The sequence below is a fragment of the Halichoerus grypus genome, chromosome 4, assembly GCF_964656455.1.
Source record: "Halichoerus grypus chromosome 4, mHalGry1.hap1.1, whole genome shotgun sequence".
NCBI classification, from domain to species: domain Eukaryota; kingdom Metazoa; phylum Chordata; class Mammalia; order Carnivora; family Phocidae; genus Halichoerus; species Halichoerus grypus.
In genome coordinates this window covers 79,693,215-79,708,935 of record NC_135715.1, presented here as the reverse complement: position 1 = coordinate 79,708,935, position 15,721 = coordinate 79,693,215, and the positions used below count along the sequence as shown (strand labels likewise).

The 15,721-nt window shown below is 39.4% G+C and overlaps 1 protein-coding gene across 10 annotated transcripts in view; it reads left to right on the top strand.

Moving 5' to 3' along the window:
• PARP4 (poly(ADP-ribose) polymerase family member 4) overlaps positions 1 to 15,721 on the top strand; it is a 103,799-nt gene that overhangs the window by 43,029 nt on the left and 45,049 nt on the right. For 9 of the 10 annotated variants that reach the window (XR_013447052.1, XM_078070613.1, XM_078070614.1 and 6 more), the window contains 7 exons: positions 1,255 to 1,386; positions 2,193 to 2,279; positions 5,305 to 5,469; positions 6,376 to 6,422; positions 6,569 to 6,647; positions 10,235 to 10,372; positions 15,275 to 15,470. Coding sequence is in view for 9 of the 10 variants with exons in the window: in XM_078070613.1 (XP_077926739.1) it covers positions 1,255 to 1,386; positions 2,193 to 2,279; positions 5,305 to 5,469; positions 6,376 to 6,422; positions 6,569 to 6,647; positions 10,235 to 10,372; positions 15,275 to 15,470 (844 nt within the window). In the remaining variant the exon portion in view is untranslated. The remainder of the gene's footprint in view (positions 1 to 1,254; positions 1,387 to 2,192; positions 2,280 to 5,304; positions 5,470 to 6,375; positions 6,423 to 6,568; positions 6,648 to 10,234; positions 10,373 to 15,274; positions 15,471 to 15,721) is intronic. The other variant, XM_078070612.1, reaches the window with a different exon arrangement.

Here is a 15,721-nt window from a genome sequence, read left to right as displayed (position 1 = left end):
ACCAAAGGACAATTAGACAGTGATCCTATCCAGCATTTACAGGTCAAGCATACGTGCCCTTGAAGGGTTTGGTAAAATTGGATATCCAAGAGAGAAATGAAGAGAGTTCTATGCACGGGGAACGTGCGTGATGTCCTCCTGGTCAGCAATCTGCATGGCTCCTCTGCTGGGTGCTCTCTGACCTTCTATGATGGGTCAGAGTTACCCAGACACCCAAGAAACCCTGGGATCCTATAGGATCCTTTCGGGCCACGGCCAGCCTCCAGTTCCAGGGTGAGCCTGGTAAGCGGGTGGCTGTCACCAGCCAGTGAGGCCTTTGTTTGCAGAACTGTGAGAGATTTGATCTCCTGGAGGGTGCTGACTGTTGATTTGAGGACAATCACATTGTTTAAATATATGCCCCTTAAAATATTTTTCTCTGGTGCAGCACATACACTAGGGGCAGGCAACCCAGCTTACCGTAAATCCAGTTGTGGACAGCATTATGGAATAAGTTTGTTTCCTTTATTCTTTTATTTTTCATTTCAGTCTTCCCAGAGATTATTGATGACAAATTGCTAAATATTTTTTCCTTATTATTGCCACATGTTTAAAATGTTAGTGTTTATTATATGTCTAGGGTTTTTAAAAAATTTGCAATTGTTTAAAGACTGGCCTTTTCTTAAGCAAGGGAGTAATGTGATAAACAGAGTCCATTTGGTAAAATTAATCTGGTAAGAATAGAGACAGCAGGTAGGAGTGGAAAAGAGTTGATTCAGGAGTTGTCGACAGGAAGAGATGAGGATAGATGAAAAAAGCTGTGGAGGGCTATGTACAGAGAGGTAAAGGAGGGAAATGTCAAGACCTGAAAACAGACCAGATATAAGAACTATTCTCGAGTAATGTCTGGGCCCACGTGACACCAAGGAGGGATCAAGACCCACACATAAAGAGGCTCTCTTGTCTTCTTAATGAAAGCTGCATTGCTTCTGTTAAGCCAGTGTTTGTAATATTGTAATACTAGTGACTTTTATTCCAGCCAAGGATGTATGAATTACCTAAAGTTGCAGCTGGTACGCTTTATAATGTGACATGGACTCTACACTGCAATCATAGAATGCTCTAACTCCTGAGGCCAGGGTTGGGAATTTGAGAGACATGATAAAAATTCAAGGAATTTAAAGAAAATATGCATAATAGTTTCATTAATAGTTGTTCCTGCAAATGTTGTTCCATATTGTTTCATCAAGTATATGGATTTTTTTTCTTCTTCAGGTCACTGTTTTTCAGACATACACCAATCAAAGTTCTGTGCCCATTGAGGCAAGATATATTTTTCCTTTGGATGATAAGGCAGCTGTGTGTGGTTTTGAAGCATTCATCAATGGGAAGCACATAGTAGGAGAGGTAAGGGGAGAAAATGCACTGTGACTGCTCTTTGGATTCAAGGTCAGTTTCCCATTTACCCAAATCTTCCTCACCTGAGTCCCCATAGCTATAAGGTTGAATAGCAGCCTTATCATAAAACAGAAATATTCTTTGAAGAACCAAGCATTTAAACATAGTTGGCTTCCATTTAAACATCCCTCCCTGATTAATTGGTTTCTGTCCCTACCTGTCCAGTGTTCATCAGTCAGTGCCTTGTAAATTCTTTGCCTAGCATTTTGAAACAGAGCAATTTCAATATCAAAATTTTAAGAGAGGCACAATGGAAAATTGGTAAAGCCTTTATATAGTTTTACAAAAAACTGATCCTCTGCATCCTGCTGTAACAGTCAAATTGATGCGACAGTTGCCATTGTTAACTTCTTAAGAAAAGTTGTACCAAAAGAAATAATAAGTGATACGGTCTTTGTTTATTCTAAGGATTAGCCCACAGTTGCAATAATAACTCATATTTTGTTAAATGTAGGATAAACTTTATTATTTTTGTTCAACATAAAGTCCCAATCAAACTTTTTTTTTTTCACTGTTGACTCTGAAATATTTTGGTCCCAACTAATTAAAGAGATTTCACTTTAGTTGACCTTTTCTGATTCAAATTCTTACCAGATAGGTATATTTTAATGATCACTTTATGTAAGTTTCCATTCACCTTAGGCTCTTAGTTTTCTGGTTCTGCCTAGGTTTTAATTAACATTGATGAAGTTTTTCTTGTTAAAGTCTGAAATCATTATACATATTATGACTGGTATAAAAATAATCTTTTCCAGGTTAAAGAGAAGGAAGCAGCCCACCATGAATACCGAGAAGCCATCAGTCAAGGCCATGGCGCGTACTTGATGGATCAGGATGCACCCGTATGGCTTGATTTATCCATTAGTCTAGCATACTTACCAGAAGGGAGAAAGAGTTGGAATATGACTTGAAACATGAAGTCCATAGTAGAAACTGGGATAATTTCTGCCATTTTAGGCCTAGAGTTTAACTTGTTGTTAGCAAGGGAAGGTCCAGCTGGTCAGAACCGTTTGACTTACCTAAAGGTAGGAGGAAACAGTGTCGGTATTGCCAAACAAATAAGACCTATTTCTGTCCTTGGGAACTGAGTTTCCCAGAAGTGACAACAAAAAGAAAACATTTGGGGGTACATAATCTTCATCTTCTGATAAAAGAGTATAATATACAGTTGGCCCTTGAGCAACACAGTTTTGAACTTTGGATCTACACTGGTAGGCGGATTTTTTTCGTTAAATACAGTATGGCACTGTAAATGTATTTTGTCTTCCTTATGGTTTTCTTTTCTCCTGCTTACTTCATTGTAAGATTTTAGTATATAACATATAACATAAAAATGTGTGGTAATTGACGGTTTACGTTATCAGTAAGGCTTTTGGTCAATAGTAGGCTATTAGTAGTTAAATTTTTAGGGAGTCAAAAGTTATAAGTGGATTTTTGGCTGCACAGGGGTCAGCACCTTCATTCAAGGGTTCACTGTATTTACATTTTTCCTAGGACTAAGCTTATCTAGCAATTTATCCAGTTTTCACCAAGTCATATCCCAGGAAGACATTTCTACAGGGTCCTGAGATAGGTCCAGATTCTTTTCTTTCTGATTAATTGCTTTCCTAGGGATAAAATATGGAGAATTTGAAAGAAGGAACAGCTATCATGTCCACTAGATTTCTTTTCTTAAATATAAGATGCTTTAAATATGCCTTTGGCAGATACTAGATTGCATGCAGTTTGTAATCATTATCTCCAGTGTAGATATTTAGTTGTTTTTGAGGACAGGGCCACGTGCTTCAGATATTACCTCTGAGGATGGCACATTGCCATAGCATCGTGAAAATTTGATGTTGGGTCGGGGGGAGTTACTCAAGATTAATATAGAGTTAAAGGATAAATGATTGCTTTTGACATCTAAGATAACAATTTGCAGAATGGAAATAAGCAAGGAAGAGGTCATTGTTAAACAGGTAATAATGCTACCCCTGGCCAAAGTGTATATATAAAAGCCTGGGGTTCATTTAATAGGCTGACACTTAACAGTGTGGGGTTATTGTCATAAATGAAATGGTCGGCATATTTCCTCCTTGATGCTAATATATTTCCCTAGGAAAATGATCCACAGGAAAACAGTCTTCACAAAGGATATTACCTATGGATAAAGTCTGTCAGAACCATTGCTAACCAGAGCCTTTGGGTCTCCCAGAATGTATTTTGCCATCCAGTGACTATGATGTCCTCACTCTAAAATATATTATATTAATAATATAATTATATAATGTATTATATACATATTATATATTATTACATATGTGTTACGTGTTTAATATATAAATTATATATTCTCTATTTGCTAATAGTTGGGAACATTTTATATATATATGCACACACATATACATATATACATATATATATACATGTAAAATGATATTCTTCTATACTTGGCAACATTATACGTGTGTATATATAAAACATAATGTATATTACTGTATTACATATCATGTTATCATTTATAATATATATAATGTACATATGCTATATATATTATATATATGATGTTCCCAACTATCAGAAGACTAGCAAAGTGGCTTGAGACATCCAAGGGACTGAGATGAAAATGATTTGTGATTGAAAATTATGTAGGGACACCTAAGATTTCAAAACTCATTATATCACAAAGGAGGACAAAATTGGAAGAAATGTGTCTTGCACTGAATGGTGCTCCCCACGCTCCTCACCTACATGAGTTCCCCCCATATGCACCGAGATGCTAGCCCACTGGGACCCCTTAGGGGAATCTCCACAGTTCCGGTGCCTCGTCGTCCTCAGAGGGGCTTGTCACTCTTTGTAATTGAGTTCACTCGGCTGCCTTGAAACTCAGCCTCCTGGCAGGTCAAGACAAGTTACAGTTTTGTAGATTATCCAGCTTGTAACAGAAGTGACATCTTGCATCTATACCCTACACAGAAACCCCACACTATTATGTGGCAGTCTCTCAAATGAGACCCAGGCTTTTATGCACTTCTTTTAAGGACAAGCACTATGAACTGTTCAAATAATCATCTCTTCATTGTTTATCCCTTCACTGGAATCCATTTCTTTATTGGATATTCTTGCAAATGGATATCCTGGCAAATGGATATCCTTGATATCAAAAGTAATCATTTACCCCTAAAATTTATATTAATCATTAGTATTATATGCTCCTAAACATAGTAAGTTTCATGGCAGTGCAGCCAAGTGGACTGGAAGATATGCTTGGGGTGTTAAGAGTTTCTCTGTGTAGGTATCAGAAAAAATAGATCTAGCCTCTCTTTTTTCTGCCCTAGCCAGTCATGAGCTTATCTTCGTATGCAGTGATTATAATACCCCTTTAAAATAAAATGAAATACGTTTCCTAAAAAATAAAATGATGAATAAACTACAAGATAAAGGGATAAAGTGAGGACCAGGTTAGTAAAAACTGCTCTAGCTCTACGGCTGCTGAGAGGATTGCCGCCAGATGCTGTGGAGGTCAGAGAGGCTACAGGTTCTTCAAGAAGGGGCTATATGGAGGCTGTCTGTGCAGCAGAGCCCTGCAGGCAGGGCCTCTGGTGTAGGGGACAGAGGTGACGCTCCCCAGTCAGGGCAAGGTCCTGCTCCCAAAGGGCCTCCTCTCCTTCTGCCCCCTGTAGATGTCACGCCATCCCTACCCCTGGGGACCGGCAGCAGGGTTCTCCTTTAGCGCTGCCAGTGCCCATTTGTCTTATAGATTCTATGCTCATTTTCTGAGGAAGAGTCTGGCAGACTGTAATTTAAGTGGCTCATGTAATAGGGATTAACTAGCATAGAATGGATGCACTTTTGAGTAGAAAGCTGAGTAATGTGTTTCTATTTCAGGATGTTTTTACTGTTAGTGTTGGAAATCTACCCCCTAAGGCTAAGGTCCTTATCAAAATTACCTACATCACGGAACTCAGCATCCAAGGCAGCAGGGCTGTCTTCTTCATGCCCACCACCGTGGCACCCTGGCAACAGGACAAAGTTTTGAATGAAAACATTCAGGTTTGTATGCTTAGAAAGATTTAAAGAAGTTTTTTTAGTGATTTATTGATAGGGAATTTAAAAATATCTAAAATAATCTAATCTTTCCAGGGGCACCTGGGTGGCCCACTTGGTTAAGCATCTGACTCTTGATTTCGGCCCAGGTCCATGATCTCAGGGTTGTGAGATCAAACCCCGAGTTGGGCTCCATGCTGGGCGTGGAGCCTGCTTAAGATTCTCTCTCTCCCTCTTCCCCTCCTCTCCCACTTCTGTCTCTCTCCCTCTCTAAAAAAGAAAATAATAATAATACATGAAAAAAAATCTAATCTTTCTGGCATGAAGTCAATTTTACTGACATTTCTGCATTTAGATACATGTAATGTTTGTAAAATGAAAATAAAAACACAGTTAGGCTCAATAGGTGTAATATTTTTATTCTGTTCAGTCACTTAAAAAATTTTTGTGTCTGTATTACATGTTCATTATGAAGAATTTAGATAAGCATAAAGAGTGCAAATAAACCAAAGAGGAAAATTTAAACAATCCTTAATTCCATTGCCAGAGGTAGTAGTCCAAAGCTACTGGTTAACGCTTTGTTTCCCTTTTGTACATATTTATATAAATTGTGTGTGTGTATATGCATATAGAGGTATGATGTATATGTGTATGTGTATACACACATATAGAAATATGTATAGTTCAAAATCTCTGTTAAATTGGTCATAAATTATCCCTGATATCAGTTGCATTTTAGAAGTTAACTGTCATTCCATGAGCAAATGTTCTGTGTCTCACTACTCAGAAGTGAGACCAGCTGTCTTGTTGCTCCTGTAGATTGTGCTCTTGGTAACATTACATTCAGCTTAGAGTTCTCATTGTGAAACTTAGTAGATACTTAGTTATACATATATATTTTTCTTTTAACAGGATACAGTAGAGAAGACTTACATAAAGAAAATAGGAACAAAACAAAGGTTAGTACCAAAAATATAAAACCTCTTCAGACATCCAGTGGACATTAGTTTTATGGTTTCAAATTTTACTTAAAATTATATAAAATGACAACAAGTATTTGTTTAATATTTAAGATCATAGACAACTTTTTCTTCTTTTTTGGTAGCTTCTCTTTGAGTATGTCCATTGAGATGCCATATGAGATTGAATCCATTTCTAGTGATACACATAAACTGAGACAAAAGGTTAGTAAATCTTCGTTTTATTTTTTAGGAGCTTTTATTTTAGCATTAGTTTTATTTTGTCAAGGCAATACATGCAGGTGGTTTAAAAAGTTAAAAAATAATGCTAACAACAGGGGTGCCTGGCTGGTTCAGTTGGTGGAACATGCAACTCTTGACCTCGGGGTTGTGAGTTTGAGCCCCACATTGGGTGTAGAAATTACTTAAAAAATAAAATCTTAAAAAAGAAGAAGAAGAAAATAATGCTAACAACGGCTTCTCACAAGAAGCAGCAGCCTGGTTCTGCCCTGCCTCATCCAGACCAGCCTCTAGAGACAGTGAACCACTTTAAATATTTTACCTCCTTTCTGGTGGCCTCCAAAGTTGTAAATGCTCAGGTTTTTTTACTGCTTGTTCTTGATTCATCTGATTCAAAATTATTTTTTGATTTCCTGTTGTGGTAGATGAAAATTTAATTCTCTTATATCTCCACTAACCTCACTCACACATAGATTAAAACTCTTTAGAATACTATTGGTCACTGTTGAATGCTCCCAATAATTCAGATAATGTTTTTCCCCTGAGGCCTTCCTCCCTTCTGTCTCTCCACTCCAGTGCAGCTTCATTACCACATGACAGCTGTTGTCCCAGGGCCTTTCTTTATGATTCTCCTTTGTAGGGCTTTTCCTCTTTATCCTTTTTCTTGTTTTTTTCCCCTCCATTTGGCAGAGCACAGCTTCCATTAATTTCCTGAGCTTGAGGGCAGCAATGTCTGGAGCTATCCTTATTCCATGTGTGAATGCTGATCATTTGCTGAGGTGTTTAATCCTGGGTTGAAAGTCATCTTCCTCAAAATATCGAAAACATTATCTTCTAGCTTCCAGTGTTACTTTTGAGAAGTTAAATGCTATTCTTATCCCCCATTCTTTGTATGTAGTCTGTTTTGTTTTGTTTTGTTTTAAATTCTTCAAGAATTTCAGATCTCTTGGGGTGCCTGGGTGGCTCAGTCGTTAAGCATGTGCCTTCGGCTCACGTCATGATCCCAGCGTCCTGGGATCGAGCCCCGCATCAGGCTCCCTGCTCTGCGGGAAGCCTGCTTCTCCCTCTCCCACTCCTCCTGCTTGTGTTCCCTCTCTCGCTGTGTCTCTCTCTGTCAAATAAATAAATAAAATCTTAAAAAAAAAAAAAGAATTTCAGATCTCTTTATCCCTGGTATTCTGAAATTTCATAAGAATATGATATTTAGGGGCACCTGGGTGGCTCAGTCATTAAGCGTCTGCCTTCGGCTCGAGTCATGATCTCGGGGTCCTGGGATTGAGCCCTGCATTGGGTTCCCTGCTCAGCAGGAGGCCTGCTTCTCCCTCTGCCACTCCCCCTGCTTGTATTCCCTCTCTCGCTTGTCTCTCTCTGTCAAATAAATAAATAAAATCTTAAAAAAAAAAAAAAAAAAAAGAATGTGATATTCATTCATTGTGCTGGGAAATTTTTTTATATTTTTAAAAAATAAATTGTTCCTCTTTCCTTCATCTTTTGCATTGCCTTTCAATCAGGTGTCCCCTGGATTGAGCCTTTTGTTTTCTCTCTTTTTCTCTCCTGTTGACCATTGTATTGTTTCCTTGTTCTACTTTCTGGGTGATATTTTCAACTTTAAATTCCATTCTACTGAAATTTGCGTTTTAGTTCTCATTTTTTAATTTGTAAAAACTCTTTTCTGTTCTGTAAGTATTCCTTTTTTATAGCATTTTGTGTGTTTCATGGGTGCATTATCTTCTCTTTCTTGTCTCTCTGAAAACATAATATATTTTTTCTTCTCTTCCCTGTGTTTTGCCTTTTTTCTTTGAGTTCCTTTTTTCTTCTTCTGGCTTTTTCTTTTTTCAATCTCTATATTTTGTGTTAGAGGCTTTTCCTCAAATGCCTGGGTGACCTCTCTGTGTTCATCTCTAACTGAGACACAAGAAAGCTAGTTAGATGCTCTGAGGTGGGTGAAGTGAGTGGACCAAAGACCCTGCCCTAGAGGCCCAGGCAGCTGGCTGGCTGTTTGGTGGTGAGTCTTGTGGTGGTGGTTTAGCCCTTCTGTGGTCATTCAGAACACCTCTAGGTTATTCATAAAGTATGACTGGGGAGAGTGACTGAGAGGCCCACACGTTAGGATGCCAGCTTTGACTTCATTCCCCAGTTTGCAGCCCTATATTCCTATGCTTTTTTATGCCTCAGGTTCCCCAGTGTGGATGCTATTTGCTTGAATTTCTCTAAGAAATGAATCTTTAGTTTCCTTTAATGAGAGAACAGGGTGCTAACTATTGGTGCTAGCTGCTTGGCTACTTCGGCAGGGAGGGGGCCTGCATTAAGTCAACCACTGTGTTCTGCAGTACCCCCAGGGTATGAGCCTTACTGGGTTGCTGTAGTCCCCCACCAGACCCAGGTAGTAGCTTCCTCCACTCTAGCTGAGTCACTTGTCATGCCTCTATCAACTTTCCATCTTTTTAAAATTTGTCGACATCTCTCAACTGCTGTTGATCCTATTCTCAATATCTTTATGGGCTTATACCCTTTAATTGTTTCCTTTTTATGGTAGAGAATTTTAGGGTTTTGCTAGGAATGGAGGTAAACACATACATTTAGTCCATCCTGAACAAGAGACCCTCTGCATCAGATAGCTTCTGCTGTGTAACAAATAATCTTGAAACCTTATGGTTTAAAACAACAACATTTGTTATTTCACACAGTTTTGTGAATTGGCTGGGCAGTTCTAATGGCCTGCACTGGCTTGACTGGGACAGGATGGTCTAGAATGGGCTTATTCTAATACCTGGCAGTTGGCCTGGTGTCAGTTGGTGTGATAACCATGTCTCTCTTCATCCAGCAGGTTAGCTCAGGTTCATTCATATAGTTAGTGGAAAAGTTCTCAGTAGCAACAGAGGAAGGCAAGCCCCATTGCACCAACGTTTTCCAAGCCTCTTGCATCACATCTGCCAATATCCGATTGACCAAAGCAAGTCACATTGGCCAACTTTGGGTTCAAGGGCAGAGAAATATGTGCTACCTCCTGACGGGAAGAGATGCAAAGTCACATTGCAAAGGGGCAAGCACAGAGGGATGGAAAGACTTTATGGCCATTTTACAATCTATCATATTGCCTTTATTGTTTTAAAGCTTATCATCCACATTTTCAAAAGTTATTTTATATTTATGAAAACTTAATTTAAAAATAAGGCATAATTATAAGATTTCTATTGAATTTTCTATTTTTACTATTTTCTATTTTTACTATTTTACTATTTTTACTACACTAAGTTCTAGTGTACTTACTGCTATATCCAGATAGTTCTACCTGAATACATAGATCTATAATCTTTGGATCCAGGATTTGAAACTGTCTCAGACTTCTCAATTGGTCTGTGTACATCAACCTTAGAATTTCAGGAGGGTAACTGATATGATAATGGTCATGACTTCTAAAAATTTCATAATTTTGAATTTATTACTACCTTGTTGATTCTTGATGGAGTTAGATAAATTATGCAAGGGTTTGCCACTGACAGGTAACTGCAAATCGATCATATGGCATTATTCCATTATTTACTTTGTTGTCATTGTTGTTTGTTTTGTAGCGCACAGACTGCAAAGCTGTAATTAGCACCATGGAAGGTAGCTCCTTAGACAGTGATGGATTCTGTCTTCACGTTGGTTTGTCTGACGCATATCCCCCAAGAATGTGGGTTGAAAGACATCCAGAAAAAGAAAGTGAGGTATAGTCCTTCTTACTTAAAAATGGGAGACACTATTGAAAAAATATTTCAGAATAGATTATTTAACTTTGGAAATTACTGATAGTCCTGAAAAACTAGCATTACAAAATGAGCTCTCACCACCCCAAGATTTTACAACTAAAAATACTTATGAAATCAGGCATGACAAACTTCTGAGGTTTCAACCAAGTCCCTCATGTGGCATGTTTCTCTATGACTGTAGTTTCTACCTTAATCCCCACCAAAACCAAAATATGCCTTCAGACATTACATTGGTTAGTCTGTATATTTTTATAGTTTTAAAATATTAATACTGTAAAAGTAGATACAAAATTATTTATGGCCATAAGACAATTTGTGTGTCTATGATGAGGAGTCTCTTCATATTAGAATAAAAATTGAGAGTGACATCAGCAAGATGGCCAAACAAGATGTCCTTTACATGTATCCTCCCCCAATAACAATTATATGACATCTATCCACGGGCAAAGTGCCATGTGGGAGTTTTGGGGTCCAGTTAGGAGATTTTGAAAACCCAGTGCAGCCCAAGACCAAAGAGAACCATTTTGAGAAGGCAGGTTTACCCCCAGGCAGCTGACTTGCTGACCATGGTCCTGGCTGCAGACACCATCTGTGCCCCCAGATATCCTGAAAGCACCCTCTACTTGGCTCCAGCCTCCTAACAGTCATAGTCTATAAGCAGACCCGTGATTCCAGGGACCCAGCAGGAGACACTTCCATCTACAACCCTGAAGATTCTGAAAGGGCCCTATTCTCAGCTCTAGCCCCCTCCTAGCTGCAGTCCACGAGCAGTCCCATTGGCATAGGACCTGTTGGATACTCATGTCTGTACCTTGGGAGATCCAGAAAGGGCCCTATATTCTGCTTCAGCCCCTCCGGCCATGATCAGAGACCACTCAACCTACCTGGAGACCTCATGGGAGACATCATCATCTGCACATTTAGAGCCAGGTCTGCAGATCTCAGTTGTGGCTGTGAAACCTGAAACAGTTCCGCAGCTTAGTTCCAGCTCCTCTCAACCTGTAGTCCAGGGTCAATCTTGCCCTCCCAGGGACTCATCCATCAACTAGGCAGGAGCCTTCTCAGGGACCTAGTGGAAGCTGCACCCATCCACGCACCTGGTAATAGGTCTACTGACTGAGGAACTGTGGATTGTGAAGTGGCATCTTGTCCCAGGCTACCCTACTGAACAAGGTACTGAAGCAATCCCAGCCACCCAGGGACCAGACATGATCCACACCTGTCTGACCCCTGGTAACAAGAATGTCAACTGCAGACCACACCATAGACCCAGCAACAGTCTTGAAATTGACTTCAATCCTGCACAACTATGATTCCAGAGGTAATCCCATCAGCCAGGGAGCCTGCCACACTAGCCTATAAAAATTAGTCTGTGTTTGCTCCTTCAGGTGCACAGATACCAATGCAAGGTTTATGTGGATCATGAAGAATTAGGCAAACATTACACCACCAAAGGAAACTAATAAAGCTCCTGTAACTGACCCCAAAGAAATGGAGATCTATGATTTGCCTGACAATTCAAAATAATCATCTTAAGGAAACTCAATATAATATAAGAGAACATGGAAAAACAACTAAATGAAATTAGGAGAACAACACATGAACAAAATGAGAAGTTTAATAAAGAAATACAAATCATAAAACAGAACCAAACAAAGTCTGGAGCTGAAGAATACAATGACAGACTGAAAAATTCAAGACAGAGCTTCAACAACTGACTTGATCATGCAGAAGAAAGAATTAAGACAGACATTTGAAGTTAAAGGAACAAAAAGAAAAAGAATGAAAAAGAGTGAAGAAAGCCTACATGAATTATGGAGCACCATCAAGCAAATGAACATTTGTATCACAGGCATCCCAGGAAAGGAGAGAAAAGGGCAGAAAGATTATTTAAAGAAATAATATCTAGGGGCGCCTGGGTGGCTTAGTTGTTAAGCGTCTGCCTTTGGCTCGGGTCATGATCCCAGGGTCCTGGGATTGAGCCCTGCATCAGGCTCCCTGCTTCTCCCACTCCCCCTGCTTGAGTTTCCTCTCTCACTATCTCTCTCTCTGTCAAATAAATAAATAAAATCTTAAAAAAAAAAAAGAAAAGAAATAATATCTAAAATTTTCCAAAATCTTGAGAGAGATGGACATCCAGGTGCAGGCAGTTCAAAGGACCCCAAGCAAGATCAGTTGAAAGATGATTACTCCAAAACACATTATAATCCAAACATTAAAAATCAAGGACAAGGAGAGAATTTTGAAAGCAGCAAGAGAAGAATGGCTCATCACGTATAAGGGAACCCCCCCCCCATAGGGCTATCAGCAGACTTTTCTGCAGAAACCATGAGGTCAGGAGGGAGTGGGATGATGTATTCAAAGTGCTGAAAGGAAAAACTGCTAACCAAGAATACTACTCTTTTGGGTTCCTGGACACAATTCCAAGGGGAAGAGAGGGGTTTCCCCACATACCACCATGTAAGTCCAGGATGTTACCTTACTTCTGACCAACTAGCTATAAATCAGAGATTCCCACAAGCCCTTCCTCAGTTTTGATTAACTTGCTAGAGCAGCTCACAGAACTCAGAGAAACATTTTACTTACTAGAACCAGTTTATTACAAAAGCATATAACTCAGGCATAGCCAGATGGAAGAGATACATAGGGCAAAGTCTGAGGAAAGGGTGCAGAGCTTCCATTCCCTCTTCAGGCACATCACTCTTCCACATCTCCATGTGTTCCCCAATGTGGAAGCTCTCCAAAGCCCATGCTTTTGGGTTTTTATGGTGACTTCATTACACCGGCATGATTGATTAAAATCATTGGCCATTGGCAATTGATTCAGTCTCCAGCCCCACTCCCCTTCCAGAAGTCTGGGGGCAGAACTGAAGGTTCTAAGTCTCTGGTCACATGGTTGATTCTCCAGGCAACCAGCCCCCCTTCTTAGGCGGCATCCAAAACTTGCCTCATTAACATAACAAAAGACATCTTTATCACTCTCATCACTTAGGAAATTCCAAGGGTTTGGGGAGATGTAAGCCATGAACAGTGGACAAACACCAAATATATATGAATTGACCAAATACGTATTTCTTATAAATCACAATATAGCATAAACCCAGCAAAACTGCCCTTCAGAAATGAAGGAGAGATACATTCCCAAACAAAAACTAAGGGAATTCATCACCACTGGTCCTGCCTTATGAGAAATGGTAAAGGGAGTTCTTAAAGTGAAAGAATGCTAGAGAAACACAAGCTTCTAGTTGTGGAATGAATGAGCCATGGGAATAAAAGGTACAGCATAGAGAGTATAGTCAATTCTATCGTAATAGCGTGTGGTGACAGATGGTAGCTATACTTGTGGTGAGCACAGCATAACAAATAAACTTGTCAAATTGCCGTACTGTACACAGGAAAGTAATATAACATTGTGTGTCAAGTATACATCAGGAAAAAATAAAATAAAATATCCTGTCAATAGATGCAGAAGAACTGTTTGAAAAATTCAACACCCTTTCATGATGAAAGCTCTGAACAAACTGAGTATAGAGGGAACATGCCTCAGCATAATAAAGGCCATATATGACAAACCCACAGCTAACATCATACTCAATGGTGAAAAATAGAGCTTTTTCTCTAAAATCAGAAGTAAGAGTGCCCACTCTCACCATTCCTATTCACTGTAGTACTGGAAGTCCTAGCTAAAACAATTAGGCAAGAAAAAGAAATGAAAGGCATGCAAATGGAAAGGAAAAAGTGAAATCATCTCGGTTTGCAGATAACATGATCTCATATATAGAAAACCCTAAAGACTCCACTAAAAAACTGTTAGAACTAATAAACAAATTCAGGCAAATTGTAGGATATTATAAGAAAACTACAGGCCAATATCTGGAACACACTGGCAAGTGACACATTCCCATTAGAGTCTGAGATCTAGAGAGAAGCAGTGTGCCTGAGCCTAGGGGGGTTTCATCAGTTTTTAGTGGGCCGCTCTTTATTTTCTGTTACTCTAGCCCAGTTACATGTCCATCATTTAGAAAGATTGTGTGGGTAGGTTTTGGATTGAAATTTTGTTGTCTTTTGGCACATAAAGTAGTATAAGCATACTTGTTTTATTGTGCTATGTTGTATCATGCTTTACAGGTACTATGTTTTTTACAAATTGAAAGTCTGTGGCAAGTCCTTTGGCGCCATTTTTCCAATGGCATTTTCTCACCTCGTGTCTCTGTGTCACATTTTGGTAATTCTGTTGAAGACTGTTGAAATAACAACAAAGGGTTCTAAAGACTGTTACATAGACTTACTTGACAAAGCAACAGCAGGGTTTGAGAGGAAGGACTTCAATTTTGAAAGAAGCTGTACTGTGGGTGTAATGCTATCAAACAGCATCACATGCTACAGAGAAATTGTTTGTGAAAGGAAGAGTCAATTGATGTGGCAAACTTTAGTGTTGTCTTATTTTAAGAAACTGCTGCAGCCACCCCAGCCTTCAGCAACCACCACCCTGATCAGGCAGCAGCCGTCAGCATCAAGGTGGGACCCCCCCACCAGCAAAAACATTATGACTTACTGAAAGCTCGGGTGATGATTAGCATTTTTTAGCAGTAAGGCATTTTTTAATTAAGGTATGTACATTTTTTTAGATAAAATGCTATTGCACATGTAATAGACTACAGTATAGTGTAAACATAACTTTTATGTGTTCTGGGAATCCAAAAAATTTATTTAACTCACTTTTTTTGCGATATCTGCTTTACTGTGGTGGTCTGGAACTGAACCGGCAGTATCTCAGAGGCATGCCTATACCAATATAAACAAGCCAGACCAGGTTAAGTTATGATAAACATCAACCCAGCACCTTTTTTCTTTTTTTAGGCCTGCATGCTTGTTTTTCAACCCGATCTCGATATCACACTCTCTGACCTAGCCGAGAACAGTGAAGTGATTATTTGTCTCGATTGCTCCAATTCCATGGAGGGTGCAACATTCTTGCAAGCCAAGCAAATTGCCTTATATGCACTGTCCTTGATGGGTAGGAAGCAAAAGATCAACATTGTCAAGTTTGGCACAGGTGAGCGCTCTTCGGCCCCAGTCCAAAGTGTGCTTCCTCCTTCATATTAGTGTAGAGCTGATCGCTATTCGTACCCTGACCTCATCTGTGGAGTAAGAGGTAGCATAGCATGGAGTTCAAGAACCAGAACACTCGAGCTCGGTCCCTAGACTCAGATTCCAGCTCTACCACTTACTAGCTCTAGATGTCACCTTGGGCAAATTACTTGAACTTCTCCTCATCTGTAATATAAGAGTAAGAGTTCCTACCTC